General features: G+C 45.5%; 1 protein-coding gene across 2 annotated transcripts; it reads left to right on the forward strand.

Annotated features, from left to right (window-relative positions):
* The first annotated feature begins 884 nt into the window (after positions 1-884).
* On the forward strand, positions 885-11,428 carry C2H9orf40 (chromosome 2 C9orf40 homolog). 2 transcript variants are annotated; one of them, XM_030192357.1, is made up of 2 exons: positions 885-1,268; positions 10,464-11,428. In XM_030192357.1, exons 1-2 carry the CDS (start codon positions 963-965, stop codon positions 10,614-10,616), a joined length of 459 nt encoding a protein of 152 aa, XP_030048217.1. In that variant the 5' UTR covers positions 885-962; the 3' UTR covers positions 10,617-11,428. The 2 variants fall into 2 exon arrangements, with proteins under 2 accessions (XP_030048217.1, XP_030048216.1); XM_030192356.1 differs by having other exon boundaries at positions 895-1,268; positions 10,382-11,417.
* Positions 11,429-12,256: the final 828 nt, after the last annotated feature.

Genomic DNA, 12,256 nt, shown 5'->3' on the forward strand with positions numbered 1-12,256 from the left:
GAGAGGGGTTGATGGACATGAGTCAAAGAATGGGAGAAGAATCTGAACACAAAGGACAGGATGTTGGACATGAAAGTAAGGAATAGGGGGAGATTATGGCCACAGGGAAGGATATGAGCAGGGTCACAAAGGTGAGGTGCTGGACATGGGGGAGGATAAGAGCAAGGACACAGAGGGAGGATAAAGACATGGAAACAGAAGGGAGATGGATGGTGGACATGGAGAGAGAAGAAAGGTCAAATGGACAGAGGATATTGGAAAAAAAAGAGAAGAGAAGAAAGAGGAATGCAGAAACCAGAGACTGGGACAACATGATTAGAAAAATAACATGACCAGACAACAAAGGTAGAAAAAATGTTATTTTCTATTTAATGATTGGAATATGTCATGCATGAGAACTGAGCATGCCTATGGTGCCGAAGCCAGTGTCACTAGCATGGAGCAGTGCCTTTGACTGCTGTGCTTTTCTAAACAGGGGTCTGTGGGCTAGAGATCTTCACCAGCTAAAGTATTTAATTTTTTTAAGTTCATGGTTGGGGGGAGGGAAGAGGAAAAGCATGCCCACCCAACCTGCCCAATGGCCCACCCAAAAACTGCCTTCTGGCTACGCCACTGAGTCACAGCTGTTCAATGCCGTTCCTATTACATCGTGTATACATACATACATACATACATTTAAAAAAATGTAGACTGCATCATGGTGCATCCTATTGAAATACTCTAAAGAAGCTGTGGCCAATGTTATCCGCCATGACACCGTTTTGTTTTTTCCAGCTTGTAAAGATCATGCACATTCCGGCTGCCTGCCACAGCTGTTTAGCTTCGAGCGCCAGTGGTGCTTGTGCTAATGGAAAGGAAGCACGGGGAGGCGCCAGAGTCCCGGACCCGTGCTCGGGTTTTCTGCGCATGCGTGTCTCAAAACGCGGGCTCGGCATCGGCGGAAGTTCCAATCGTTTGCCCTCATGCACGCTACGCAGCCGTTGGCGGTTACCCCCAGGAAGCAGGCGCAGCTGCTGCAGCAGGAGTTGGGCAGCGGCCGGTGTAGGGCCAAGAGAAAAGCGCCCTCGCCGCCTGGCCCCTGTAAGCGCTTCCTACCTGAACAGCAGCAGCACGGCCGGGTCCCGAGGAGAGAAGCAGGCAGCGGAGGAGAGGGAGATGGGAGTCACGCAGCCCCCTGCATGTGCAAGAGGAAGCAGGAGTCGGGCGGGGGGAGCCCAGCCAACTTGGAGAAGAAGCGGCAGCGCAGGGAGGCCCCGGGGGAGCAGCAGGTACACAGCATAGGGAGGGATGGGATCTGTGTGTTTTGCAGGTACTGCGAGTAATTTGGTGGAATAATACCCTTTCCTGCTTTCGAACCACGCCGGGCGTACTGAAAACTCTTGCAACGGTAGTACACAGACCTATCCTTGAGAGTTGTGAGTGACTTCAGCGTGTGTGGGGCTCCCTCGGCTCGGTCACCATGCGCAAACTGCGGACTGGCAGATGCGCCAGTCCTGTATCGTGCTTGGGCTGCGCCCCCTGGCGGAAGCACGAGTGGCGACACACCTGTACGGGAACTTTCAAAAACTAATATTAGAAAAGTAATGGTTGAGGCAGCTTAGTTAGGTGGCCCGATTAAGGCCAGATGCACTAAACTTAACGAGCCAGCAACGTGGTTTTGAAACTGGTTCTAGCCAGTTTAACGCACAAGTAGCAAACCAGGGACATGCACAAAAGGGTTCTCCGAGCCATTTCCCTGTCACGGTAGTAGCTAACAAAAACGGAATCCAAAAAAAGCAAATTAGTATTATGATGTGTATAATTTGTGTTACAATGAGATGCACTGCCGTTTTCCGATCCCCTCACTGTGGAAAACCAAACGGGAGGTCTGCTGCGAGGGAATCTGAAGGGAAAAAAAAAAAACATCCAAGTGCCTAACAGGAGCTGGGCATCTTCCTGCACCTTTTGTGATGGGTGTACTTTTTGGACGTGTGTTTTTCTTACCTGCCTGAGCTGACCACAGCCACAGTTCTCTCAACAGTTCCCTCCAAGGTTGTTTTCAGCTCTTCTCCCCCCCCCCCCCCCCCCCCATCAGGACATGCGAGGAAGACCAAATCAAAACTTTTTTGATGTCCCGCCCTCCAGGTCTCAGCCAATCACAGTGCATTTAGCTGTTACCAGTATCAGCTAAACGCGCTGTGATTGGCTGAGAGAGACCTGGAGGGAGGGACGTCCAAAAAATGTTACACAAGCGAAGAGCAGCAGAACTTAAATTAACTGGGGCTCTTTTCAGCACTCTTTTCTTGTGAGGTTTCAGGCTGCTGACAAGTTTCCTGCTCATCAGGGACGTCCTTTTTTTTTTGTTGTTTTTTGAGTGAAGGATGTCCTTGGCACGTGAAAGTCTGCAACGATTATGGGGACGGCTTAGTGCAGCACTGAAATCCACAATACAGCACTGCAAATAACAAAGCAAGTTCTGGAGCACTGGCAAATACATTTTGAATATAACCCTGATCCCCTCCTAACAGAATGCAAAACCAAGGAGTTTTAATAAAACAATTATAAACCTCATGAATTTGCTATTGTTCTCAATCGCGTCTGTGAAAGTTACGGGTCACTCAATTTGGCAACAAGCTTCAGCCCACAGAATGGGCAAGATAGGCTCATGCCGTCTCCTGTCTTAAAACCTCCTTGGTTAAACCAAAGTGGTGCAACCATCAGTATTTCAGGTGCTGCTCTCTCAGCTTAAGAGTTATGTTCTTGAGTTCCTGCCTCCTCTGAAGTATAGCCTCTGGTAGATTTTCGTAAATCTCAGAATCATAAGTGTACCATTTTATGGCACCTGCAGTATACGCCTTGATTGCCACCACCACTCATGATAGCTATGCAAGTGTGTGATTCTATCCTTTGACTGGTTTCCATGCTGATCCCCTGCTGGTCCTGTGAGCTGCCTCTGTTATTGCCAAGGAAGGGTCTGGGCCCTCTTGACCCCTAGACATGATGGGTTTTAACAGTGTTCTGGACAATGAGTGTACAGTCAATATACTTAGGGTTTCAAGCACACCTTGAACCTGGGGATTACATCTTTGGTTCCAGTTCTCCAAGTCCTCATCTTTGTTGCCAAATTACAAGAGGTATAGAGAAGGGCGACAAAAATGATAAAGGGGATGGAATGAGTTCCCTATGAGGAAAGGCTAAAGCGGCGTGAAGAAAAGAAGGCTGAGGGATGATATGATAGAGATCTATAAAATAATGGACGGGTAGACGTGAATTGTTTGTTTACTCATTCCAAAAACACTAGGACTAGGGAGCACACAGTGAAGTTACAGAGTAGTAATTTTAAAACGAATCAGAGAAAATATTTTTTCACTTGTGTAATTAAACTCTGGAATTTGTTGCCAAAGAATGTAGTTAAAGCGGTTAGCTTAGCGGGGTTTAAAAAAAAAAAGGTTAGGCTAGCTTTCTAAAAGAAAGGTCCATAAATGATTATTAAAATGGACTTGGGGAAAATCCACTTCTTATTTCTAGGATAAGCAGAATAAAATGTATGTTTTGGGATCTTGTCAGGTACTTGTGACCTGGATTGGCCACTGTTGGCAACAGGATGCTGGGCTTCGGTGTGTCCCAGGGTGCTTTCTCATTTCCAAGTCTTGGAGCTATACCATTGTAGCTGTGAGAATACAGAGAATGGTACATCCTGCGCCCATAGTCCTCATTCTCCTGAGCCTGCACCTGTTTATTTACCTACACATCTGCAGAGGAGAAAAGGGGAATAAAAAGATCAGTGGAAGGGGAAAGGCAAGGTGGGAGATATAAAGGGGCTGATGCAGAAAGCCATGCTGAATAGATCTGGCTCGCACGTGGCTTCTGTGAAAATACCGATCAAAAAATACCGTGGCATACTGTAAGCAATTAGCATGAAAATTAATGCTATGTTAAATTTATGGCAATAATCTGCAGCTCATTGCAGAATGTGTGAGCAGTGATTGACTCATGCAGTGAAAAAACCAGGAACATTAAAAAAAAAAACTGCCAAAACCCTGGTAGTCTAGTGAACCCCAGCAGTAGCTTTCTGCATCCTACACCCTTCCTTGACATAAGCCCCCCAAAGCCCTTGTAGACTAGTGGCCCCTTACCCCCCTCCCCCCTGCTTTCTCAACAAAACAATTATTCCCAGGTGTCTAGGTTGTGCTACCACACCGTCGTGATCCCCTCCCCTCAAAACCGTACCTTAATAGAGGCATGAGCAATGCCCACTCGCTCCTGCAGCCACTTCAGAAATAGTGGTGCTGGAGGCAGGGGCTAGTGGACATTGCTCCTGCCTCTGTTAAGGTATACCTTGGGTGGTGGGGGGGTTGTTTTTAAGGTTGGGGAGGACTGGCCACTAGACACCAGGAAATTTCTTTAAGTTGGGGAGGGTGGAGGACCACTACCACAGATTTGTATGTAAGTTTGGGAAAGGGGGGCCACTGAGACTGATACAGAACACTACTGGTGCAGGTGGTTTGGATCAAGGTGAGGGAGGGGTGCTATTAGATACCTTTCTCTGCTGCTCCAGAGCTTTCAGAAAAATTCCTACATGGATACGCAAAACCCACTGTTACCATGTATTGCAGTGGAGTATTTAATGGCCTCATTAATACACATTTTAGTAGTGTGTTGCCATGTCTTCCCCACACCCATGTTCAACTTTCTGCATTGCTTGGCAGGGAACTTAGGCACATAACCCATTGTAATGCTGTCGTAGCTTTCTACATCAGCCTCAGAATGCGCAATGATACATTTGCAAAAATATTTTTCGTTAGTGATTTCATACCTTGGAACTATGGACATGTTGAACTGGCCAAATTAATTTGACAGCAGCGGTATGCAGAAATAGAGACAAGAAAAAGGCCAAACAAAAAAAAATTAAAGGAAAAAAAAGGATATAATTATTTTATGAGAAGAGATGCTTAGAAAGAACTGAGATGGAAATGAGCAAGAGAAGAATTAGATGGGATAAAAAAAAAAGACCAGAGCCATAAAGATGGGGAAATAGTTTGGTTAGAGTAAGACTGGCTTATTTCTCTTTTCTAATTAAGGACCTCTTATGTAACCACGCAGCAGTACTGATGGAGCCCATTCAGAGTAAATGGGCTTTGTTGACATTAGTGCAGCTTGATAAAAGTACATAAGTACATAAGTACATAAGTAGTGCCATACTGGGAAAGACCAAAGGTCCATCTAGCCCAGCATCCTGTCACCGACAGTGGCCAATCCAGGTCAAGGGCACCTGGCACGCTCCCCAAACGTAAAAACATTCCAGACAAGTTATACCTAAAAATGAGGAATTTTTCCAGTCCATTTAATAGCGGTCTATGGACTTGTCCTTTAGGAATCTATCTAACCCCTTTTTAAACTCCGTCAAGCTAACCGCCCGTACCACGTTCTCCGGCAATGAATTCCAGAGTCTAATTACACGTTGGGTGAAGAAAAATTTTCTCCGATTCGTTTTAAATTTACCACACTGTAGCTTCAACTCATGCCCTCTAGTCCTAGTATTTTTGGATAGCGTGAACAGTCGCTTCACATCCACCCGATCCATTCCACTCATTATTTTATACACTTCTATCATATCTCCCCTCAGCCGTCTCTTCTCCAAGCTGAAAAGCCCTAGCCTTCTCAGCCTCTCTTCATAGGAAAGTAGTCCCATCCCCACTATCATTTTCGTCGCCCTTCGCTGTACCTTTTCCAATTCTACTATATCTTTTTTGAGATACGGAGACCAGTACTGAACACAATACTCCAGGTGCGGTCGCACCATGGAGCGATACAACGGCATTATAACATCCGCACACCTGGACTCCATACCCTTCTTAATAACACCCAACATTCTATTCGCTTTCCTAGCCGCAGCAGCACACTGAGCAGAAGGTTTCAGCGTATCATCGACGACGACACCCAGATCCCTTTCTTGATCCGTAACTCCTAACGCGGAACCTTGCAAGACGTAGCTATAATTCGGGTTCCTCTTACCCACATGCATCACTTTGCACTTGTCAACATTGAACTTCATCTGCCACTTGCACGCCCATTCTCCCAGTCTCGCAAGGTCCTCCTGTAATCGTTCACATTCCTCCTGCGACTTGACGACTTGAGACCCTAAATGTATTTGTGTTTAGGTAAGATTAGGAGGCAGATGCAGCAACCAAACGTAAAAAAATCTAAATCGTTAAAGTCCCTAACGATTTTAAAATAACGAAAAATGCACCAAAAAAAAAAGTCACACATGCTGAGATCGGTAGTGAAACGTGCAATGTATCAAAGAATCACAATACACATCGTTAATCGGCCCCCAAATCATGCGCAGAGCAGCCAAGCGTTATGTTAGCTGCTCTGCGCATGCCACAAACAGTCAAAACACAGTCAAATCGCAAGCACATGGCTCCCAAATAAAAACAAAAAAAAAAAAAAAGGGTCGGGAGGGGGCAAGGGCGCTCATCAGGAGCGTCCTGTACAGACGGCCTTGCCCCCCCCCCCCCCCCGCTGCTCCCCACTTTCCGCCGCTCCCCCCACCCCGAAAAAGCAAAATTCTAGCAGCCCCTGCCCCCTCCCCACTTTCCGCCGCTCCCCCCACCCCGAAAAAGCAAACTTCTAGAAGCCCCTGCCCCCTCCCTTCCTCACTACTCTCTCACCTCAGCTCCGCCTCCCGACATCCTCCGTCCGTGCCCCGCCCCCTTTTGGGGTCGTCGCCGCCATTCCCCTCCTCCATCGGGCCCCCCTTCCTCTTACCGGGCCCGTGCAGCGCCTCTCTCCTCTGTCCGAAGGCGCTGCACGGGCAAGAAGAAAGCTGAATCAGCTGATGCCTGCCTTCGCCTAGCTTCGATAGAGCGTCTTTCTCCTCCTGGGCCCGCCCCTGTCTGACGTCAGTAACCTACGTAGGTTACTGACGTCAGACAGGGGCGGGCGCAGCAGAAGAAAGACGCGCCATCGCGAAGGCAGGCATCAGCTGATTCAGCTTTCTTCTTGCCCGTGCAGCGCCTTCGGAGGAGAGAGGCGCTGCACGGGCCCGGTAAGAGGAAGGGGGGCCCGATGGAGGAGGGGAATGGCGGCGACGACCCCAAAAGGGGGCGGGGCACGGACGGAGGATGTCGGGAGGCGGAGCTGAGGTGAGAGAGTAGTGAGGAAGGGAGGGGGGCAGGGGCTTCTAGAAGTTTGCTTTTTCGGGGTGGGGGGAGCGGCGGAAAGTGGGGAGCAGCGGGGGGGGGGCAAGGCCGTCCGTACAGGACGCTCCTGATGAGCGCCCTTGCCCCCTCCCGATCCTTTTTTTATTTTTATTTTTTTATGTGTTTTCTGAGGTCCTTTGGACCAATCACAGCGCTTTTAGCTCTGCTAATGCGCTGGGATTGGCTCAAAGTTTGTTTATTTTTTCACTTAACACTTTTTCCTGCCACGGAGCTGTCCTAACGAGAGGTCCAGACCTCTCGTTAGTTTTCCTGCCTTTTTCCTGCGTAAAGGCAATCGGAAAAGGTTAGTGCATGTCGTTTCAATGGGGTTTTCACACTAATTGCTCATCTCCATTCCGTTTTCGTTAGCTGCTACTGTCGTCGGAAAATAGGCTTAAGTGCATGGAAAGGATAGGAAATTCTTCCCTGAGGGCTCATTTAACGATGAAAAACGTTTAGTGCATCTACCTCTTAGTCAGTCTTTTTTTGTGGTTTTCCCATCTCTTAGCACAGGCTAAGTACACATACAGGTTCAGTAGCAAGGAGTAATTAACACATTAAACATGTAAAAATGCATTAAGCAACCCAGCAAAATAAATTCTAGCCAGCAAAAAGGGTTGAGAAATTCCCCTCCCCCTACTGTTGCAAAATTGATTATAAGTGCACTGTGGGTGTTCCTGCCCCCCCCCCCCCACCCCTCCCCCACTGCAACCATTCTCTGAATTGCATCACTAAGAAAAAAAAGAGCTGCTCTTGGACATCAATTTCACATCCTACCCAACAACTACGGTAGATGTCGCTGTTGTTTTAGTGAACCAAAAATGGGCTTCAAATAAAATATATCCTGGGTTTGTACACAACTAATTCTCTTCAGATATGCGATAACCTTATAGATATCATCCAAAATCCAGCCAAAAAAGTAAAGACAAATGTGTTGGACAATGAACCTCGGCAGTACTGCTCTGCGCCCATAAACTCTTGCACAGAGACTTACATACTCAGATTGTCATCAGTTCAATGGCTGCCACCTTCCTATGTTTTTGTTTTTACATCCAGCTCATAAGAATCATTAATCTAATAACCTGTTTTTTTTTTTTTTTTTAATTTTTACTTCATTAATACTCATCTTAAAGTGAAGACTCGATCTAGTCGGCTTAGGGGCACTCTCCTCTGACATTGCATGTGTTTCACTAAATGCTTTTTCAAGGAAGTCCCCTAAAAGATCAAAGGGTACATAAGTTCACCAACCCCATCATTATTATGTTTAACCTGGTTGAATTTAATTCCAACATTTACCTAACCATCAGTCAGCCTGCTGACATGTTGCCAAACGTGGTGAAAATGGTGACAGTGTCTTTCTGCAGATTTTTATACTGACGCCTTACAGGATACCCACCAATCGTAGGGTGGACGAAATTATAGAGCAAGTCAAATTAATGTCATCCATTCTATTTCAGCATTCAAACCACTAGGGGTCACTAGCGGGCTCATTTTTGAAAGAGGAGGACGCCCATCTTTCGACACAAATCGGATGATGGACGCCCTCACAGGGTCGTCCAAAACGGTATAATCGAAAGCCGATTTTGGATGTCCCCAACTGCTTTCCATCGCAGGGACAGCCAAAGTTCAAGGGGGCGTATTGGAGGCGTAGCGAAGGCGGGTCTTGGGTGTGCCTAACACTAGGACGTCCTCGACCCATAATGGGGGAAAAAAAAAGGATGTCCCTGACGAGCACTTGGACGACTTTACCTGGTCGTGTTTTTCTCGCGACCAAGACACAAAAAGGTGCCCGAAATGACCAGATGACCACCGGAGGGAATTGAGAATTACCTCCCCTTACTCCCCGAGTGGTCACTAACCCCCTCCCACCCTCAAAAAAATATTTTTTGCCAGCCTCAGATGTCATACTCTCAGGTCCATCACAGCAGTATGCAGGTCCCTGGAGCAGTTTTAGTGGGTGCAGTGCACTTCAGGCAGGCAAACCCAGGCCCATCCCCCCTACCTGCTACGTTTGTGGAGGAAACAGCAAGCCCTCCAAAACCCACCACAAACCCACTGTACCCACATCTAGGTGCCCCCTTTCACCTGTAAGGGCCATGGTAGTGGTGTACAGTTGTGGGTAGTGGGTTTGGGGGGGGGGGGGGCTCAGCACACAAGGTAAGGGAGCTATGTTCCTGGGAGCATTTTATGAAGTCCACTGCAGTGCCCCCTAGGGTGCCGGGTTGGTGTCCTGGCATGTCAGGGGGACCAGTGCACTACAAATGCTGGCTCCTCCCACAACCAAAAGGCTTGCATTTGGTCGTTTCTGAGATGGACGTCCTTGGTTTCTATTATCACCAAAAATCAGAAACGACCAAGTCTAGGGACGACCATCTCTAAGGACGACCAAAATTTCAAGATTTGGACGTCCCTGACCGTATTATCTAAATGAAAGATGGACGTCCATCTTTTTTCGATAATATGGGTTTCCCCGCCCCACCATCGGGACGTTTTGCGAGGATGTCCCTTTCGATTATGCCCCTCCACGTTTAATGTAAAAATCAATTGTTCTTTATAATTATAAAATACATTTTCTTGATTTCCTTCCTCCCACCCTATAATAACCTGATCTATGACCCGCCAATGGAGATCAGTAGTAGAATGATTTCTTTTCAACCAATGAGAGACCAAAGGAGCCTGTTCGTCTTTAGTCACAATTCTTTGATTTGGCTGGATTTTGAATGATATCTATAAGGTTTCCTGATATCTGAAGGAAATTGTTGTTTTAGTGGACATATTTAATAGGCAACACGTATGAAGTTAATCCGTGCCTGAGTGCTTTCTCATTGTGATTGTGACCAGGGCTTCCAAAACTTGTCTTGGGGACCCACAGCCAGTTTAGTTTTCAGGCTATCTTTAATTAATATTCTTGAGAGAAATTTGCAATTATGCATTGTGGCTATCATAAAACCTGTTCGGCTGTAGGGTCTCCGGGCAGGTTTGGGAAGCCCTGTTTTAGATAATTTAAATTACCATGATCTTCTTTAATAAGGTTTTTTGATTATAGATTATGATGTTATAGTTGTCGCTCATAAACATCAAAGGGGCAGAAATCAACAAGGATTGCTTTGATTTTCCCGTCCTTCCTTCTTCCCCTCCTGCACCAATAAAGTCCATTAATACATTGTTTTTTTCTTTTATTTTGTATGCTTTTGAAGCAAGAGGAAGACTTTGGCCAGTTTAGCTCATTCCAGTACTGGAGAACCCCATTACCCAAGCTCGATTTGTCTGATCTCCTAGGTCTGGATGGAGAAAGTATGGCAGAAGAAACAGCTTCAAGCAGCGCTGAAGGAGTGGAGATGGCCATGGAGAGCTGATGTGTGCTGTGATAGACTTAGTATGATGATACTGGTGCAGAATAAGTTCCTTTCCACTTGTTTGGGCACCTATTAACATTGTTGAGTGAAGAAAACTTTCTGAAACTAACAGTGAGCATCCAGCTGCTGTTGCAAAGGTTTAATACCCCCAGGCTTGATTGTGTCCCTTGAATAAGGTTAGATACACCATGCATGTTTTGCAGAAAGGAGAAAATTACAGTTTGACCTCTGAACTTCACCAAGAAACAGTTGGGAGAACCACAAATGAAACAGGAGGAAATTGCGATACAATATAAGAACCTAATGCCTATATGCAACATATAAAGAGAAGCTAAGAAAAGTTTTTATGGCATACGTGGAGTTTCTTTTTTCTTCCAGTTTTGTAAATGTTTATACTTGTTTATACATCTTGTACTGAAGAACATCTGTTAGTGCAGCTGTTCTACAATGCAAAACAAAAAAATAAAGCTACAATTTTTGATGAAAATAAACATGACAGACCAAAGTTGGTATTAAATTCTATTTGTGCTGCTTTTAAAATGGTAGCTATACGCTAAGGGAATATTTAACTACTGATGGTCAAACTATACACAGAACTTTAGTGAAGTTACAGGTCATCATAACTTTTTTGAATTCCATAGCCCATCTCTGTACTTGCCTTTCTTATGGTAACTTTGTTGGGAGCGATGAGAGTACGTGTTTTAAAGCAATAAAATCTGGTAGAAACTTGGATCGATAATACTGTGGCTTAAGATAGCACTAAAAGTGCATTCAGATCCTGTGTAGATTGCAGACAAGTCAGTAACAGTAACAAAGGGTGTTCCATGCTCCTAAGAGTTTACATTATGGGCATACTAGAATAAAATATGGCAGGATTCTGGAAAGTGGATATCTACTATTACTATCAATAAAATAAATGCTTGTTTAAGCTCTGCATCAGCTTATGCTGTGCTAACGTTGTATCGCTTTCTCCTGCTTCCACTCGGGGACATCTCTTACAAGCAGGTGGTATCTTCTTTTTCTTCACTGCACCTGTGTCAGGTCTCACTTTGGCTGGGCAGCAAGGAGAACAGAGAAGAGAGTCTCTTGGTAAATAAAAATAAGGAACAGATATAAGACTCAAAACAGGATGAATAATACAGTTTTTTTTAGCATTACTTACAGTTCATCGCCTATTGCTTTTGTTTTTTCTTTGATAAGTGCCAAAGGAAAATAATAAACACCTAAAATAATGAAAATAAGTCCTTAGTGCCAAGGAAAAACAAAACAAGCTGTAAAGCTTTAAGGTTCAGTCTAATAACATCTTGCTGCAGTTGTAGGCCAGTGATCCTGGTGACAGATGAGCCCACAACAATCATTCAGTTCCCTGTAGTAGTTGATAAAGAGAAGGACCTCATGCTGAAAATTGTGTAGATCCATGTTGGGCCTGAGTATTTGGGTATGGGCCTTTTTTTTTTTTTTTCAAGGTTTCAGTGAAAACTTGTGGTGAGGCACCTTTCACATAGCTTGGTCTGTCGGGGGTAATTTCTCCATAAGAATGAACCTCATGCTTTGGTTGTCTAGGTGGAAGAGGTCATTCTTACTCTGGAAAGGCTGATTGGAAGGCTTCAACAAATGTTAAATGAGGTTTGTGCAGAAGTGTTCTCAAAAGTACAGGAATAGTTCAAATCAGATGGGGTCAAAACAACACAATCGGGTAAAATACATCAACCATCT

Source organism: Microcaecilia unicolor, chromosome 2 (genome assembly GCF_901765095.1).
Source record: "Microcaecilia unicolor chromosome 2, aMicUni1.1, whole genome shotgun sequence".
Lineage (NCBI taxonomy): Eukaryota > Metazoa > Chordata > Amphibia > Gymnophiona > Siphonopidae > Microcaecilia > Microcaecilia unicolor.

Bases quoted from the DNA above. Each gene is read 5' to 3' on its own strand.
- C2H9orf40 (XM_030192356.1), top strand. From the start codon at position 963: ATGCACGCTACGCAGCCGTTGGCGGTTACCCCCAGGAAGCAGGCGCAG. The intron at 1,269-10,381 runs GTACACAGCATA...ATGCTTTTGAAG, and splicing joins AGGCCCCGGGGGAGCAGCAG to CAAGAGGAAGACTTTGGCCA.